Source organism: Pristis pectinata, chromosome 19 (genome assembly GCF_009764475.1).
Source record: "Pristis pectinata isolate sPriPec2 chromosome 19, sPriPec2.1.pri, whole genome shotgun sequence".
NCBI lineage: Eukaryota > Metazoa > Chordata > Chondrichthyes > Rhinopristiformes > Pristidae > Pristis > Pristis pectinata.
Window position 1 is genome coordinate 30493379 of NC_067423.1, and position 17651 is coordinate 30511029.

A 17651-nucleotide genomic window follows, 5' to 3' on the forward strand; every position below is an offset into this window, starting at 1 on the left:
TTTACACTTTAAACTAAAAGTGCGTATGTGAAAAATTGTGGAGTTTAGTTACAGGTTTGTTTTTGTGCCCACTGCATTTTTTAGGAAGTGCATTAGGCAGAGAGAAGAACAAGAACGGAGTGTTTTCTGTTTAATAATACAATTTTCAGAAAAGTTGAGCAATGAAACCAGCTAATTATCTTCAGCCAGGATCTGATTGCCAGAAGGTTAATGCTTATGTTGTGTATAAAAGGGAAAACTTGTAGCTTTGAGGCAGGCTTCTAATTTTTAATAATTATGTGTACAAAAGGGACAAGAAATTTCTTTGCTCATTCTGATTAAATTTCTTTATTTCAAAATTTAATTGTCTAAAATAACAAAAAGAAAGAAATGCAGAATGTGGAAGGGAAGAAGAAACAGGTTGTGGGAACCACATGGGTCAGGAGTACCATTTGGACAACCTATTTGTGTCTGCACCATAAGTGTTGCCTGCAGCTTTCCTGAAAGGCTGGCATGGATTCCGAACAATTTTGAGGTGTTTTTTTTTAAGTCATTGTAAATAGTGTTGCTCATGATTTTTCCGTATCATGGAGAATGCTGCATCGTTGTGAATGGCAGTTGGGGTCTGCACTTGTAGCTACTTAATTGGAATTGACTTAAGGATCTTCAAAATCATCACTGTTAGTGGTTAGCAGTGGAAGGGCAATGGTTAGCTGTGTGAAGTTTGTAAATGTTCACAATGGTTATATTTCCCACTCTGACTGTGAACTGAATCTTCATCTACTATTTGGTTACATTTGGATTATGAGTCTCTCGAAGAACAAGAATGTCAATCTTCTGTGCTCACACTTTGATGTGGACAACATTGTTGATGGATGTGAAATGGTGGACTTACTGTCTTAATTGGTTGGTCTCAAAGGGGACCTTTGGTTGATGTTTACTGCTGTACACTTCAGATCAGGAGGTCACTTGTAGGCATTTGATTCTCAGTGAACCAGCACACACAGTGAAATCACTTGTCATCAATGCCCCTACAAAAAAAGTAATTTATTTCTATTAGATTTCAGGGTATATGTAGCCACCAGTTGAAAACAAGAATTTGAACCAAAAGATCATCCTGTACCGTTGTATTGAAATGATGTATTGTATGGTACATGCTGTAACATTTCCCTTATAGAGAAATTAGAGGATCAAATAAATGTTTCTTGAGTACATTCCTTCAATGTTTTCCTGTCATGATTTATTTTGTCACTGCATCAAGAAAGGCCACACACACACACACACACACACACACACACACACACACACACACACACACACACACACACACACACACACACACACACACACACACACACACACACACACACACTTGTTTGCCATAGACCTGGAGCTACTTGGTTGCATCCCATGTTAGATTGACTAGTGCAAGTAGATGCTGTTCAGTTCCTCTATTTTTTTAAGATCATTCAGTCTATGAAGCAAAACTTGATGAAATGCATTATAATTTGGGAAGCAGTTAACTGCAGCATATAAATTTTGACTCTACAGACTGAAAAGCAGCAGGTGACCAAACAGAGGTCCTTTAGCACTACCACTGGCAAGAAGGTGCAATTGCAGAAAAATGTATGTTCCAGTTATAACAACAGAAATTTCTAATGGATAAACAGGAAGTATGAAGAGATGTGAAGTTTTTAAGGTTTAGAAATTTTAGTCAAGGATGGATGAAAAAATTAAGGATTTTGAGTGATTTCGTAGGAATTGCCAGATTTGTACTTCTTGATCAATGTTCCAGGCTTCTGGATACTTGTCCAGTAACTTAACAACTAAGTTAAGTACCTAAACAGCATGCCAAGTGGTTGTGAGGATTGTTAAACATTCATTATTAAAGCTCAGCAGTATAACTAATATCTTCATAATCATATAGAAATAGAATTCCAATCAGCAAGTGTAAGCCCATCTGACGGTGAATTAGTATATTGCTTCACTCATTTTGTCAGCACACTTTATGAATAGGTAGGATTATAATTCAATTTCAAAGTGGTTAATTTTTAAATTTCTGTTGATTTACATTTGTATTTGATTCAAACTAGATTTGCAATCAGTAAGTAATAAAACTGCTTGCACATCTCCATCCCTTTCAGACAGTTGCATGTCATGGATGAGACTCATGTCATTAATCAAGTGAAAGAAGATGTATGTTATGTCTCACAAGACTTCTACAAAGACATGCAAACAGCCCAGTAAGTAAATGCATGTTTGTAATTTTCAGTTGACTTCATTTTAGCCTTCATAATTGAGGATGCTAATGTTGTAATTTTCGCTATATGGGAGATGGAGAGAAAAATCTAGTGAAAGACTAGCTTCATGTTCATGATGCATGTTTCCTGAAGCAACAATTTAATATGTCTGCATTGATATTAACTCTGTATCTTTGCTGGATCACTTATTCTTCTAACTGAGAAAGGATATGGGGGGATGTCAGAAAAATAGATCTGATGAGAGGAGTGTTTATATGGAAGGAGTTATTTCATCAGTAATATGACCCTTTTCCTTGTGAACCTGAGTGAAGCTTTGTTTACTTGTGTAAGTTCTCTGGGGGAACCCAAGCTGCTTTCTATTGTAGCTTTACTGGTAGTGTTCTCGTTGCCAGTGCTGAATGCACTAGCTCAGAACACTTGACTGACATGTTAAAATTGAATGAAGATCCTCATCAGTAGAATTTCTTATCCTTAGATTATTCAAATTTGAATTGGATTCATTGTTTATATACTTAGATCAATTTAAGATTCTTGGAGGGAGAAAGAATGGAGTCCACCTGAGAATGTCTAAGAGCAGTAAACTTCACAGACTGCACAGGGATGCTACAAAAGGCTTGCTATCGGGGGGACAATTTTTATCATCAGTAAGGTACCACTATTGGCAATTATGGTCACCATGTCTAAGTTTCCACATTCAGGCTTATTGCAACGTACTGTAGGATAGTGAAGATCAGTAGAAGGCTGGAGCATCAAATAGATCATAGATGCACTGTTCACGAACACATGCACTTCCTCAATTGTTCTGTACAGAATCAGCAGAAGAATGAAAAATTGGTAAAATTTTCTAGGATAGCTGAATCCGTGGTTTTCCTTTCTACCTTGTATAATTTCTTGGGTGACATTGAATTCTTCTTCACTTTTTATATAGGCTGAAAGGAGAAGGAAACACTGTAATGAGAGATTATGTGCTTCCAGACTTCAGCACCATTAAGAAGGGTTTTTGTAAGGTAAATCATTTGGAAATTTACTTTGTTACTTTTATATAAGCATTCCATCTGAAATCTTATTTTTATTGCATTACTCATGGAATTGTATTCTAACAATACTGTTGGTCGTAATGTATTACTGCAATGCTATAAAGTATTGTATAACTTCATTGAGGGTTATTATGTAAAGCACTGGGTGCTTTTAATATTTAGATTGGGGTTCTTGGACAGCAATGTTCAAACATGAAAAGTGCAGCATCCTTGTAGGAAGACAAAAGAGATGGCAGATGTTGGAATCTGGAACAAAAAACAATGCTGGAAGAACTTGGGGAGACCCAACATCTCCACCTGAAATGTTGACATACCTTTTGCCTCCAAAGAATTCTGTTTTTTGTAGCATCCTTGTATTCTTCTCACTGTGTATCATATTCCTGAACCAGTTCGAATTGAGGTTTATTCTTTAACCCTGGTTTTGCAACTTGAAACCCCAGTTTTTTTTGTATATCCTTGATTTTTAGCACTTCTGCCTTTTATAGTTGATGTTGCAGCAGCCAGTTCTGCCTCAGGAGATTTCTTCTGATAACTTCACTTGATTGGAAAGTCGAGTTTGTAACCTATAAGTTCCAAGACATAAGTATTGACACAAAATAGCATGAGCAAAGAGACGAGCAAAAGCAGCTCTGTGAGAACGTAGAACATAGAAAAGTACAGCACGGGGACAGGCCCTTTGGCCCACCATGTTTGCGGCAACCTGATGCCAAACTAATTCCATCTGTCTGCATGTGATCTGTATCCTTTTATTTCCTGCCTGATTGTGAGCCTGTGTCCTCATCAGTGTCTGCACTGCTGTTGGGACCTTTTCCTTGTCTGAGTGGTACATGTTTGCTATGGGTGCCATTTTGTGGTAAAGGTACTGCCTTGTATTATAAAGTTGTATGCTATTCTGATATAGAAGGAATAGATTGCAAGGCGTTGTTGAACGAAATCAGAAATCATTCTCGAAATGAATGCCATACTATGTTTAAAGTAGTTTTCTGAATATATTGTCTTTACCCAAGTAATCTGGAATCTAATCTCTTTGGGGATCTAGGAACTATTGGTTTATTTTAATTTTTGTGCTTGTGCTGAGCAAAATTAGGGGTGATAAAGTTAACACGGAACACAGTGAAAAGTCTCAGCAGGTGGTTATGGAAGGAGAAACTAGAATTACTATGTTAATTCCATGATCTTTCACCTGAATACTTTCAGTATTTTCTGTTGTTTGAATTCCCTGGTTTTTGCTTTTGTAGCACTGAGGGATAATATTGCTGGGTTGTGAAACTGTTCTCATTTCAGCCACATATCATCAACACCAAACATGCCCCAGTATCGCACAATCAGTTGCAGAGTAAAGATCCCAACAGTTTTTCTCAGACTTGATGACAGAACAGTCCTGCCTCAGCAGCTTTTTCACATCCCATAGCATTTTACCTCTTCTGTCTCTGAGTTAGATTGCTAATTGGGGTTGTTCTGGTTATGCATGTAAGCCACGAAGGCAATTAAAACTGTCCCTAATTAACTATCAATTGGAGAGCTGTAGTGGTATCAGCTCAAACTGATTTTGTACAACATCCTTCAAGAGCTAGAGAAAATTTCCAGTTCTTAATTTGAACCTTTTGCCAAGATGACAAGTGACACCCATTCTAAATTTTATTTCTGCACCAGTCTACACAACTTTTAAACTGCACTACAGTATACAGAGGTGCTGGCTGAAAGCCTCTGATGTAAAATTGGGATACAAGGACCCACAGATACATGTCTGACTGGATAGGTTTCCAAATTTGATTGTAATGTCTTTCTGTTTAACACCATTTTTCATTATGGGATCTCCTGATGTAAGCATTATAACTTCATGTTCTTGTAAATGCATACTGTTTCTCTGAATTCCAAAAAGAAGCCTACAAAAGAATATAAGAACTAGGAGCAGGAATAGGTGCCATTTGGCCTTTCCATCCTACTCCGCCATTCAACAAGATCACGGCTGATGTTCCACTTCAGCATCTTTTCCCAGCCCAAATCTCTGATTTGAATGAACACGGCAACTGAGCTTCCACAGTCATCTAGATGAGCGAGTTTCAATGTGAAGAATGTTCTCATCTCAGTCCTAAATGGCCTGCTGCATATTCTCCAACTATGCCACTGAAATATAGTTTGAGAATGGGTAACGAAGAGGCAGTTTGTTTCTTTGATGGAAAGAATTAGATGGATTATACTCTGGCGAACAAGTTCAGGATGCACTGCAGACTAGTAATCAAAAGCAAAGCCACTATAAAATTTGCCCAACATCAATCAGGATATCATTATGTTAAATACTGGCTCTCCTTCAACCTATTCTCCTGTAGTTTTGATGTCCTAATTTTGGGTTGATTTGAGGGATTGACCATTGACTCTGATTAACATTACTGATATCTTTAACTGGATACTTCTGCTTTCTGGAGCTGAGAGAGAGATTTTTTTGATGTATTTTGAAATTCTAGACAAGAATTTAGCTAACCCTTAATCAGGTCAAAATCTCCTCTGTTCTTCCTCTTTTCTGTTTTTCCTGTAACACATACCGGTATGCTCCATTACATATGCTACCTGCTGGTTATTGTGCATGTGTAGTTTGGGGAATGAGATTAATTTTATTATTTTTCCCTCTCCTGTTGATAACCATCAGTGTTAATGTATCCAATGATGTAGCTGGATCAGGACCAATGGTGTGGGGGAATTGATGATTTTGTACTTTTTTTCTTAATACTCCTTTAGAATATGCATTAATTTGGAAACCTGAATTAGTTCTCTTGGCCAATGGTTCCCAATCCTTTTTGAATGAAAGTCTTTCTTGTTCATAGCAACCAGAATATCCCTTCCTCACTTCCCCTCCTCCAGCTCCTCTGCCTCCCCCTGGATAGCTGATGATGAAATGAGCCATCCATAACAAGAAGTGGGCTGTTCTAGGACTGCTGGCAGCCCTGCCACAGGGGTAGCTAACATTCTGAGTATATTCTGATCCTTTTTTAATTTTTGAAAACTTCCTGACTAAATTCAATTCTTAAGGCCCTATGAACCCCTGGTAAAGTTTGGAACCCGATGCCCCAGGTTTCTTCGCTCTTCCACTCATTTTTTTCCACTCCAGGTCTTAATGTAATCACTAATTTTAAATGAAGTCATCTTTTGATTGTTCAAGAGTATTGTGTGCTGGTGTAATTGAAAATGTCTTGACTTAAATGTGGAATGTAGCTTAATTCACATGCACATAATCTAATAATTCATCTTTTTTAGTTCTATGTGATATGTAGAAGCATAGAAATTTACAGCGTAACAAGGTCAGTTGGTGCTTTGTGCCTGCATGACAGTATGGATGGTATCAACAGTACATACCTGTATGACACTACCGTTATGCATGGTCCTACTGCTTCTTTTTTTTTGTTGATAACCCTACAAATTCTTCATCCTTGAGTAACCACCCAACTCTTTGTTAAAATTAGTTATGGAATTGGCTCCTGCTATCTTTTCAGATGGAGCATTCCATATCCTGCATCTCTCCCTTAGATATTGAACCAATAATTTTAAATCTGTGGCCTTGGATATTGCCCAATCTGCTAGAGAAAACACTTTTGTTCCCCTCATTTTTAGGCAATCCCTCAATCATGAGTGAGTTGTTTCCATTTTGACCACGTCAGAATCCACAAATCAGTATGGAACTGCAGACTCTTCCAAAAATGGCGTAGGAGGCACCAGACAGGGCAGGCAGATGTGTAGCTGGTGAGGTGCTGCACTCCTTGCATTGCTTATGCAGGGCTTCTGTGTGTTCCTGATGCATGGATTTGAGGTGCTCTGTGCCATCCCAAATGTTACTTCATTACTTTGGGCAGGGTTTTCCAATCATCATCGGGGATCTTGCATTTTATCAAGAAGGCTTTGAGCACATCCTTGAATTTTTTCTTCTGTTCACCTGGTTTTCTCTCTCCATGACAGAGCTCAGAATAGTGTATCTGTTTCAGGAGTCTGTGTTGGGCATGGAACAATGTGGCCTGCTCAAAGAAGCTGACTGAGTGCAACTAAGGTGTCAATGTTGGCCTGGGAAAAGATGCTAACGTTGCTTGGCTTATCCTTCCAGTGAATTTGGAGGATTTTGCAGAGACAGCTGGTATCTCTCCAGTGCCTCCTGTAGGTAGTCTAGATCTCAAACATTTGTATGGCAGGGTTGACAGCTGGTTGGTAGACCATCAGTTTTGTGTCTAGTCTGAGGTCTGTTCTTCAAACACCCTTTCCTCAGTGACCAAAGGTGGAGCTGGCACATTGAAGGGATTGATGAATTTCATCATAGTCTACCTTTTTACCATTTGGTCTTTCAAAATCTCTCGTCATTTTGAAAAGCTTCACTGGGTCACCTCTTAATTTTTTCTGACCCACGGAGACCAGTCGTAACAAAGTTAATGGCAGAATTCTGGGTAGTGTGGAGGAGCAGAGGGATCTGGATGTCCATATCCACAGATCCCTGAAAGTTGCCTCACAGGTGGATAGGGTAGTTAAGAAAGCTTATGGGATGTTAGCTTTCATAAGTCGAGGGATTGAGTTCAAAAGCCGTGAGGTAATGATGCTGCTCTATAAAACTCTGGTTAGACCACACTTGGAGTACTGTGTCCAGTTCTGGTCGCCTCATTATAGGAAGGATGTGGAAGCGTTGGAAAGGGTGCAGAGGAGATTTATCAGGATGTTGCCTGGTTTAGAGAGTATGCATTATGAGGAGAGACTAAGGGAGCTAGGGCTTTACTCTTTGGAGAGAAGGAGGATGAGAGGAGATGTGATAGAGGTGTGTAAAATATTAAGAGGAATAGATAGAGTGGACAGCCAGTGCCTCTTTCCCAGGGCACCAATGCTCAATACAAGAGGGCATGGCTCTAAAGTAATGGGTGGGAAGTTCAAGGGAGATATCAGAGGAAGGTTTTTTACCCAGAGAGTGGTTGGGCATGGAATGCGCTGCCTGGGTTGGTGGTGGAGTCAGGTACATTGGTCAAATTCAAGAGATTACTAGATAAGCATATGGAGGAACTTAAAATGGAGGGATATGTGGGAGGAAGGGGTTAGATAGTCTTAGGTGAGGTGTAAAAGGTTGGCACAACATTGTGGGCGAAGGGCCTGTATTGTGCTGTACTGTTCTATGTAACTTTGCCAGCCTTTCATCATCCTTGAAGTTCTTTGTCCCTTGTAACATGGTAACCTCAGTATCCTTTTTTTTTATCACATTTACGTTTTCCCTCATATTTGACTATTGCCCAAGAATCTTTCACTCCATTTATATGGCAATGCCATCATTTTTGAGCTTCTTCCCTCTCTTTTGCCTTCAGTGCATACTCTGAAAGGCTTCATGTATTATTTCCCCTCTGATTTGTACTCGTTGCTGTTACGGATTAAGTTACTATTGGTGAATGTCTCTTTAAGACATAGCACAGTAGTGTGTGTGGCATGATTACGACAATAGGAGATAAGGACATGATGACGTTTTTGGAGTAGTCAGTCGGAGAGGGAGAGAGACACCTGCCTGCTGGTCTCGGTATGAATGGATGAGAAACAATAACTGTGTCTGTCACCACAATCCATGTATGGATTTTTGGAATAATCCAGTGGAGTCCACTTTGTCGTTAACCTGTAGAAGGAAACAGGTATTTGTGTGGACGGCCACGTCTCGAGTGCCCTGCGGGATGGCAGATACTTCAGAACAAAGCAGTGGGGTAGTCACTGCTGATTAGACACTGAGGTGTTGTATGAGTTCCATCGTGGAACATTTGGATTTCGTAATTACTCTCTATTTTCTCTCTACATTTCCTCTTCAGTCAACGGTGGTTTTGCAGAAGCCTTTGCTCACATTTCACCTTGTGGCTTGCTGAACTGAACTTTGAGAACTAATCCTGGACTTGGAGTTTGGGAATTTGCCACACACACACTTCGAGTTTAGTTTTTGGGGTTAATGTTTAAGATCTAACATTTTTACTTCTAACATTCTAACTTTTTACTTTTATTTTTCTTATTATCATAAGTAGTTATTAATAAAATAGTTTTAAGAGTTATACATGACTTGGTGTGTTTCTTTTGTTGCTGATTCGTAACACTGCTTTTGTTAACTCCACTCCCAGACCTCCTGCATCATTCTCTTGACTTGTTGCATTGCTTCCCCACAGGCCCCTTTCTACTCTCTTATTTTCATCACATAATTCAAATTCTTGTGATAACTGGACAGAAGAGATTGTGTACATAATATCCAAGTTCATTTAATTGTTGACAAACTGCTATTGATCTTTGGGGCTTCTTTGGGAAAGGAGACTCTGTTTACATCTGTTTTGTTGTGCTTGTCTTTAAAAATCTCTTAATTGTGTTTGTGGTGACTTTCTGTAATTTAGCCTCTGGAGGAAATGGTTTTCAGTGGAAAATACAAGACAAGTGAGCAGATTCTTCGTCTGACTAATGAGAGATTTGCTGTTCCTGAAATCCTCTTTCATCCTTCTGACATTGGCATTCAGGAAATGGGGATACCAGAAGCAATTGTTCATTCTGTGCAAAGCTTACCTGAAGGTGAGGAGCTGCAGAGTGGAACCCAGATTTCAAATAGTTCTTTATGAATATACATTATATTTGACCTGCATTCAGTAAACAGCTATTGCTTGCATTTATATAGTGGCTTTAATCTACCTCACTATGGCATTATTGCACTTTATCTGTCGACCGGCACTGTACTCTGTAACTGTAACACTATATTCTGCATTCTGTTATTATTTTCCTTTTGTACTACCTCAGTGTACTTGTGCATGGAATGATCTGTCTGGATGGCGTGCAAACCAAGGTTTTCACTGTATCTTGGTACATATGACAAGAATAATAGTTACCAGTTTAATGTAGGAAAATGTTCCATGCACGGCACAGAATTATTATCAGTAGAAAATTGACACTGAGCCATCGAAAGATGTACTTAGACAGGTGTCAAAAAAGTCAGAGGCGGCTTTTAAGGAGCATCTTAAAGGAGAGCAGAAATATGGCATGAGGCTTTGGGGAGGGACTTAGAACATAGAAAAACTACAGCAAATTCAGGTCCTTTGGCCCACAAAGCTGTGCCGAACATGTCCCTACCCTAGAAATTACTAGGCTTACCCATAGCCCTCTATTTTACTCAGCTCCATGTACCTATCTAACAGTCTCTCGAAAGACACTACCGTATCTGCCTGCACCACCATTTCCGGCAACCCATTCCACACACTCACCACTCTCTGAGTAAAAAAAAAACTTACCCCTGACATCTCCTCTATATCTACTCCCCAGCACCTTAAGCCTATGTCCTCTTGTGGCCACCAATTCAGCCCTGGGGAAAAGCCTCTGACTATCTACCCTATCAATACCTCTCATCATCTTATACACCTCTATCAGGTCCCCCTTCATCCTCCGTCTCTCCAAGGAGAAAAGGCCGAGTTCCCTCGACCTGCTTTCATAAGGCATGCTCTGCATTCCAGGCGGCATCCTTGTAAATCTCCTCTGCACCCTCTCTATGGCTTCCACATCTTCCCTGCAGTGAGGCGACCAGAACTGAGCACAATACTCCAAGTGGGGTCTGACCAGGGACCTATATAGCTGCAACAATACCTCTTGGCTCCTAAATTCAATTCCCCGATTGAAGGACAATACACCATATGCCTTCTTAACCACAGAGTCAACCTGCGCAGCCGCTTTGAGCGTCCTATGGACTCGGACCCCAAGATCCCTCTGATCCTCCACACTGCCAAGAGTCCTACCATTAATATTATATTCTGCCAACATATTTGACCTACCAAAATGAACCACTTCACACTTATCTGGGTTGAATGGCATCTGCCACTTCTCAGCCCAACTCTGCATCCTATCTATGTCACTCTGTAACCTCTGACAGCCCTCCAAACTAATCACAACACCCCCAACCTATCCACAACACCCCCAACCTTCGTGTCATCCACAAACTTACTAACCCAACCCTCCACTTCCTCATCCAGGTCGTTTGTAAAAATCACAAAGAGTAAGGGTCCCAGTACAGATCCCTGAGGTACACCACTGGTCACCGACCTCCACTCAGAATATGACCCTTCAACAACCACTCTTTGCCTTCTGTGGGCCAGCCAGTTCTGGATCCACACTGCAATGTCCCCTTGGATCCCATGTCTCCTCACCTTCTCCATAAGCCTCACATGGGGTACCTTATCAAACACCTTGCTGACCGACTGACCCATGTTCAACTACTGTTCACGTGGAACCCTCCTCCACTTCGGCCTTCAGAGTTCTCGTCTGAATATTTGCTACTACCACCAAGATCGACTTGTACCATTTAGCCACAGGCAGATGATTGCTCTGCTGCCAGACATGGAGTGATGATAGTAGAGGCTGTGCAAGAGGCTTGAGCTTGAAGAACAGACATCTAGTGATGGCTGCAGGGCTGGAAGCGAGACAAGGGGTCAGTAAAGGCATGGAGGATTTTGAAAATAAGGACAACAATTTTAAAATCAAGACAGTCTTACAATGTTCATTCCTTGAATTTGTTTAAACCCAACATTTTTCTGTTTTTTTAAACTAGAGATGCACCCACATTTCTATAAGAACATTGTCCTGACTGGCGGTAATTCACTCTTGCCAGGGTTCAGAGATCGTGTTTATGCTGAAGTGCGATCTCTTACACCGTGTGATTATGATGTGTCTGTTTTGCTGCCTGAAAAGTAAGTAATTTCACACTTAAGGTAACCATAGATAAAAATGTGTTTTATAAACCTTGCCGAACTTTATCTTGGAATATGTTATTTCCTTTTTTTTTGCTGTCTCAAAATATGCATTCTGCATTGCAGTCGGAGGATGAACCTAGGACTTCCCATAGCATCTGCCAGCAGCTACTCGAAGTGCTGAACTATATCCCCAGCACAAACTCTTGTTTGCCTTTTAATTTTCATTTCCATCTTAACAGTATGACAGAACAATATAGCAGATGCCATTCAAAAGCTGGCCGTTGCAAAGGGTAGTCCAGTCAGTTCCACTCCCCTCCTACTTTCTCCTTTTCCCTGAAACTTTTTCACCTTTTCATATTTTTATCTAAGTGCCATTTGATAGTTGCTAATGAGACTACATCCACATCCCAAATTACTGTAAAATACTTTTCCCTTCTGTTGCCTGTGGGTTTTACTGCAAGTCCCTTTAAATCTGTTCCCTTTTGCCTTAGACCCTTCATCAAGTGGAAACAGGTTCATTCTTTATTTACTCTTGAAACTTAAGGATTTTAAACATTTTTTTTTAAGTTTCCTTAAACCTTTTTGTTTATCAAGCACTGCCAGTTCTCCAGTCCATTAACATAGAAACCATCAGGGATTATAGCTAAAAGTGTGCTCTGTGCACTCTGCAAAGCTTTCTCGTTCTTCCTATACTGTGGTTCTCAGAATTAGATGCAATATTCCATTTGGTCCAGGTTAGTGTTTTATGTAAGTTTGGTAGAACTTGAGTTCTGTATTCTCAAGTACTGTATTGGGGTATTAGTACTGAGATGACTAAAGTTCTTTCTAAGAATTAGCCTACAATTTAACATTTTTAGAATTAACGTGCGTGTACACGTGATTGCGTGCAAACTTTGTACCCAAGTGTGCACCCAGTCCTTCTGCAGTTTAATCCTGTTGTTATTTGTTTACCCCTGCTGAGACCTCCTTGGCCTTGTGCTTGTAGCATGAGTGCCTGGTAGAAGAACAACATGTATCTTCCTTGAAGTGGGCACTGGAGTAGCTCACCCCTGTTGCTGTGAGCGAGTGCAAAGAAAGATAGGAAACTAGTAGCTTGGGGATCTGGAAAAGAGGTGGGAAATACATACGTGGAAGCAGATACAATACAGATGTGCTTTTTTCCAGCAGAACATTTGATGCCTCTGTGGTAAAGAGACAAATGCTCCTCCAGCACTGAAATGAGTTAATTTAGTTTTTGGCAAGTGGGGATCCTCCCTTTCATGAATGGCTTTGTGTGTTGTGCCAGTCTATGTGAAAATGTGGACATCTTTTACAGAATTCCCTTGACCTTTCCCATGTAATTCAAATCTTTAATGAAGCAGTAACATTGGATTTCTTTTTTTGCCTTTCAGCCCTATTACATATTCCTGGGAAGGCGGAAAGCTGCTTTCTGACAATGACGATTTCATGGACATGGTCGTTACCAGAGATGATTATGAAGAAAATGGGCATTGCATTTGTGAAGAGAAATTTGACATCTAATGCCAAAAGCTTATTGAGAGACTTTATTACTTTAAAGAAAACAATGAAGATCCTGCAGAACTGGTACTGACACTTTTTGAATGGAGGAAAGCAGTTTTTATTGGTCCAGTTTTGAACTGTTTTATAACGAATCTAATAACTGTCTTAGTGGTGGAGAGAAGCCCTGCGTCATTGATGTAGCAGCCTATTCCCCATGGTTTGGTCAAAGGCAGTTCTACATTTGTTAGCAAAAAGCAAAAAAACTACAGGTGCTGGAAATCTGAAATACAAATTGAGAATGTTGGAAACACTCAGCAGGTGAGGCAGCATTTGTGGAGAAGCAAATGGAGTTGATGCTTCAGATTGAACATTTGATCAGAACTAGGAAAAGTTAGTAGTCTAAAATATTTCCAACCTACTGGAGGCTGCTCCTTCACTTTTCCTCTGGTATTTGGTGACTGCATTGGTGCTGCTGCCTGCTCACATTAATTTTGCTGCCAAATTCCACCCTGCCTTCACCAACCAGTCCCATCTCCAGCTCTTTCTTTCCCCTTCTCATTTCAATTTCTATCTCAGTGGATATTTCAACCAGTATCCATTACAAAGCCCACAGACTCCTCGTGTCCTGATTTTGCCAGTTAAGAAAGGGATTAAATTAAGGGGGGAAAAAAGGAGGGATTAGATTAGTTCCTAATCTGATCCCTCCTGCCAGCAGCAGGTCCGCAGCCCTGCTATTCACAGCTCTTCAAATACACGTCCAATAAATGTGCTAAGGGTTTCTGCCTCATGTTTCAGGCAGTGAGCTCTGACTTTGTGACCGAGCATGCACCCGATGGTTCTAGAGTTTAATCCTATTTATAGCTTTTATTTTAATCACTGTTGAAGCTTTTTGTATCTTTGTGTTACTTGCAGGAGTGCCTGTCAGAGGAACAATGTTTTTTTGTAAGTGGTCAGTGAGTAGCCCACTGCTGCTGCTCTGAGTGAGTGCAGATGAGGATAATGGCTGCTTGGATATCTGGAACAGAGATAGGAAATGCACTTTGAAGCAGTGAGGAGGACACAGTGGTTCCAAGCAGACCCCAAGCTCCTCTGCGTGAAGAAAAATATTTTCCTCACTTCTCCTCCTAATCCTACTGTTTACTTTAAATCCATGGCTTCTGGTTTTTAACCCCTCTGCTGAAGGGAAATAGGTCCTTCCTATTTATCTAAGCCCCTCAATTAAATTTCCCCTCGGCCTCCTTTGTTCCAAAGAAAACAACCCTGTCTTATTCAATCTTTCCTCAGAATTAGGATTTTCCAGGACTGGCAATATTCTTGTGAATGTACTCTGCACCCTCTTCTGTAATGTGGTAACCAGAATTCTATGCAGGTTTCAACTTTGGTTTAACCAGTATTGTATATAATTCTAGCATGCATTATTTCCTATGCCTTATGTTCTATATCTTGGCTAATAATAGAACATTAGGCATAGGAAATAATGCATGCTAGATCTATTTGCCCAAGGATTTGTGAACCACACCCCAATGTCTATGTTCTTTTAGATCACTCGGTATACTCCCACTTACTGCTTATTCATGTGCCTTGTTGCACCTCCTCAAGTACTTGGATTAAATTCCATTTTCCATTTTCCTGCCCAGCTACCCAGTCCATCTATTTCTTCTTGCAGTCTGAAGCTTTCCTCTTCAATAACAATGATATGGCCAATTTTGGTATCATCTGCAATCTTTATTGTCTCCCTTAGATTTGTGGCTACATCATTAAAATGTATCAAGAGCAAGGGACATGAGTACCAAGTCCCCTGGAAGCCCACTACTTGTCACAAAAACATCTGTCAGCTGCTAACCTTTGTTTCTTGTTGCTGAGCCAACTTTGGATCCAATTTGCCACTTTCCCCTGGACTCCATGGGATTTTACTGTTTTTGACCATCCCAATATATGGCACCTTGTCAAAAGGGTTAATAAGATCAATGTGTGTATGTCAGACTGATTGACGCTCCTTGTTAGCATCTCAGAAAATTCAACAATGGATGAGTTAGGCTGAAATGCCTGTTTATGCTGTTCATTCACTATAGTTAACAGGTTTGTGCTATTTCATTTTTTCAAACTTCAATGCACAGCAGATAATGCTTTTCTTAAAATAGTATAAAATTTGTTCCGATGTATGGAGCTGTTGTGCACACTTGTGAAGCATGTGTTACATGTTTTCTTCCATCACATGTTGAAGGGGCATGTTTTCTGACAATTTTACATTAAACAGTCTTCCATGACATCTCTAAACCAGCAAATTGGAACAGATGCACAATTTGGAAATTGGGAGTAGATCTAGTGTAGAAAGGAGATAAAAGTCTAACATTATTTTGTAGATCTTTGTATTTAAATATGTACACTTATTTAAAAAAAAATGAATTAAAACCTGATGGAGTTGGAGTCTTTTCTTTAAAAACACTTCAACTAGTGTAGGTTTTCCCATTTGTTCGTGACCCGAAAAGGCAAATGTGAAAGAAATTAGTTAACTTTTCTTTTAAGTACATTTTAAAAAGAGTTGATATTTTACTTTGAAGATTTGAAAATCTGAGCTAATATTGTTGGAATTGCTCTCTTTCAGCTGAGATGTCTGCTCTCTCAGGTAGGACTTAAAGATTTTAAAGGGACTATGCAGAAAAAGAACAGGAGATTGTAGAAAATTGTTATTAATTTGACTGTTGTATTTCTTATGACTGAAAATATTTCATTGATGCAATTTACTTCAAAGGTTATGAAAGGCACCTATAAATTTCAGTTTTTTGGTTGGTGGGTGGGGGGGGTGGGGGAAGAAAAAAAAAGTTGTGCAACTGACCAGCAGATGGCACTCTTTTGTAGGTTGATAGCAATAGATTCACAAGTCTGAGTGGTTTGGGAAAGCTGATGAAGCCAGCAGGCTATCACAGATCAACATTCAGCATGAAGACGTCTTTAATAATAGAAAGTAAAAATCAATTTTACTTTGAACCTCAATCAGCATGAGACTAGTAAATCAGTTAAGCAAAGTTCATCTTTCAAGTCGTCACAAAACACTGGAAAATAAAGCATTTATTTATGCAGACTTGAGAGGATTTCACAAAGTTAATGTTCAAACTCCAATCCTGCAAATACCTGAGGTTCCTTTTTAATTCTGTACAACAGTCCTGTTAACTTAAAATTATCCCGTATAAACATGAATTATTCACTTGGTCAATTCCTTTCTACTTTTATGTCTCTGGTAATTTTTTTGGGTTGCTTGGGAATTAAGATGATCAGTGCTTCAGTTGTTCTTTCCAGACCACCGTTGATAATATTGCTTCTCAGGTGTTTCCCATTCAGGATCTGGCATGTGTAGGTAAATGTCAATGGTGTGGTTTACTCAGCCTGGGACCCACTGAGAGTATGAAAATAGTTCTTGGGATATTAAACAGGCATGACTGAAAGTTCTGACGTCTTAACCAATGGAAATGTTCAAACTATTATAGAGCCTTTTTATGCAACTGATAACTTTTTGAATTCTGAAGCAAGTGTATATTAATTTCAAAACTTAAATCATTTTGTTGTATGTAATAATCCAAACCACATTCATGTGTAAAAGTAGCAAAGAAACAGTTGCGGTACAGATTTGTTGTCCCTTTTGATCGTCTGTATGTGATGAAGCAAGAAGTGAGCTCAATCATGGTACAGCCTTTAATGTACATTAAGGTATAAGTGGAATCTTGGTGGTAACAGCTTCTAACAACTAATTGTACCACCATCTCTACACCAGTGGATGTTTATGTAATCCAATTAAACCCACACTTTTTGGGGAATGATCGAGGAGTCAGATGATGACATTTGAGCAACCCAAAGTGGAACCAACATAGTCCAATTGTGGGCTCACTGTACCATCACTCAAAATACTGATGTGTTTAGCAAAAGAGGGGCCAGTTTTTACTTAATTGCTTAGTTAATTTGTAGTGGGGAAACAAAAATCAAGCAGTAGACCAAGTTTTTGAGCATCTTGTTTGACACTGATTACTTATCACTGTTTTATTCTTCCAAATGTCTGTGGAAATCCCAAGGTTTAAGTTTAAAACTAAACACTATTATTAAGAGCAGTTCTTTGAAATTCCTGTTGCTTTGCTTTGTCCTTTGGGTTATTTTTCCCAAATTGGCTTTCATTGAACTTT

The 17651-nt window shown here is 39.6% G+C and overlaps 1 protein-coding gene across 1 annotated transcript in view; it reads left to right on the top strand.

The window, feature by feature from the left end:
- actr6 (actin related protein 6) overlaps positions 1 to 15922 on the top strand; it is a 30413-nt gene extending 14491 nt beyond the window's left edge. The window contains exons 7-11 of the mRNA XM_052033707.1: positions 2124 to 2222; positions 3169 to 3247; positions 9649 to 9820; positions 11838 to 11976; positions 13371 to 15922. Coding sequence (XP_051889667.1) covers positions 2124 to 2222; positions 3169 to 3247; positions 9649 to 9820; positions 11838 to 11976; positions 13371 to 13500 — 619 coding nt within the window. The 3' untranslated portion in view covers positions 13501 to 15922. The remainder of the gene's footprint in view (positions 1 to 2123; positions 2223 to 3168; positions 3248 to 9648; positions 9821 to 11837; positions 11977 to 13370) is intronic.
- Positions 15923 to 17651: the final 1729 nt, after the last annotated feature.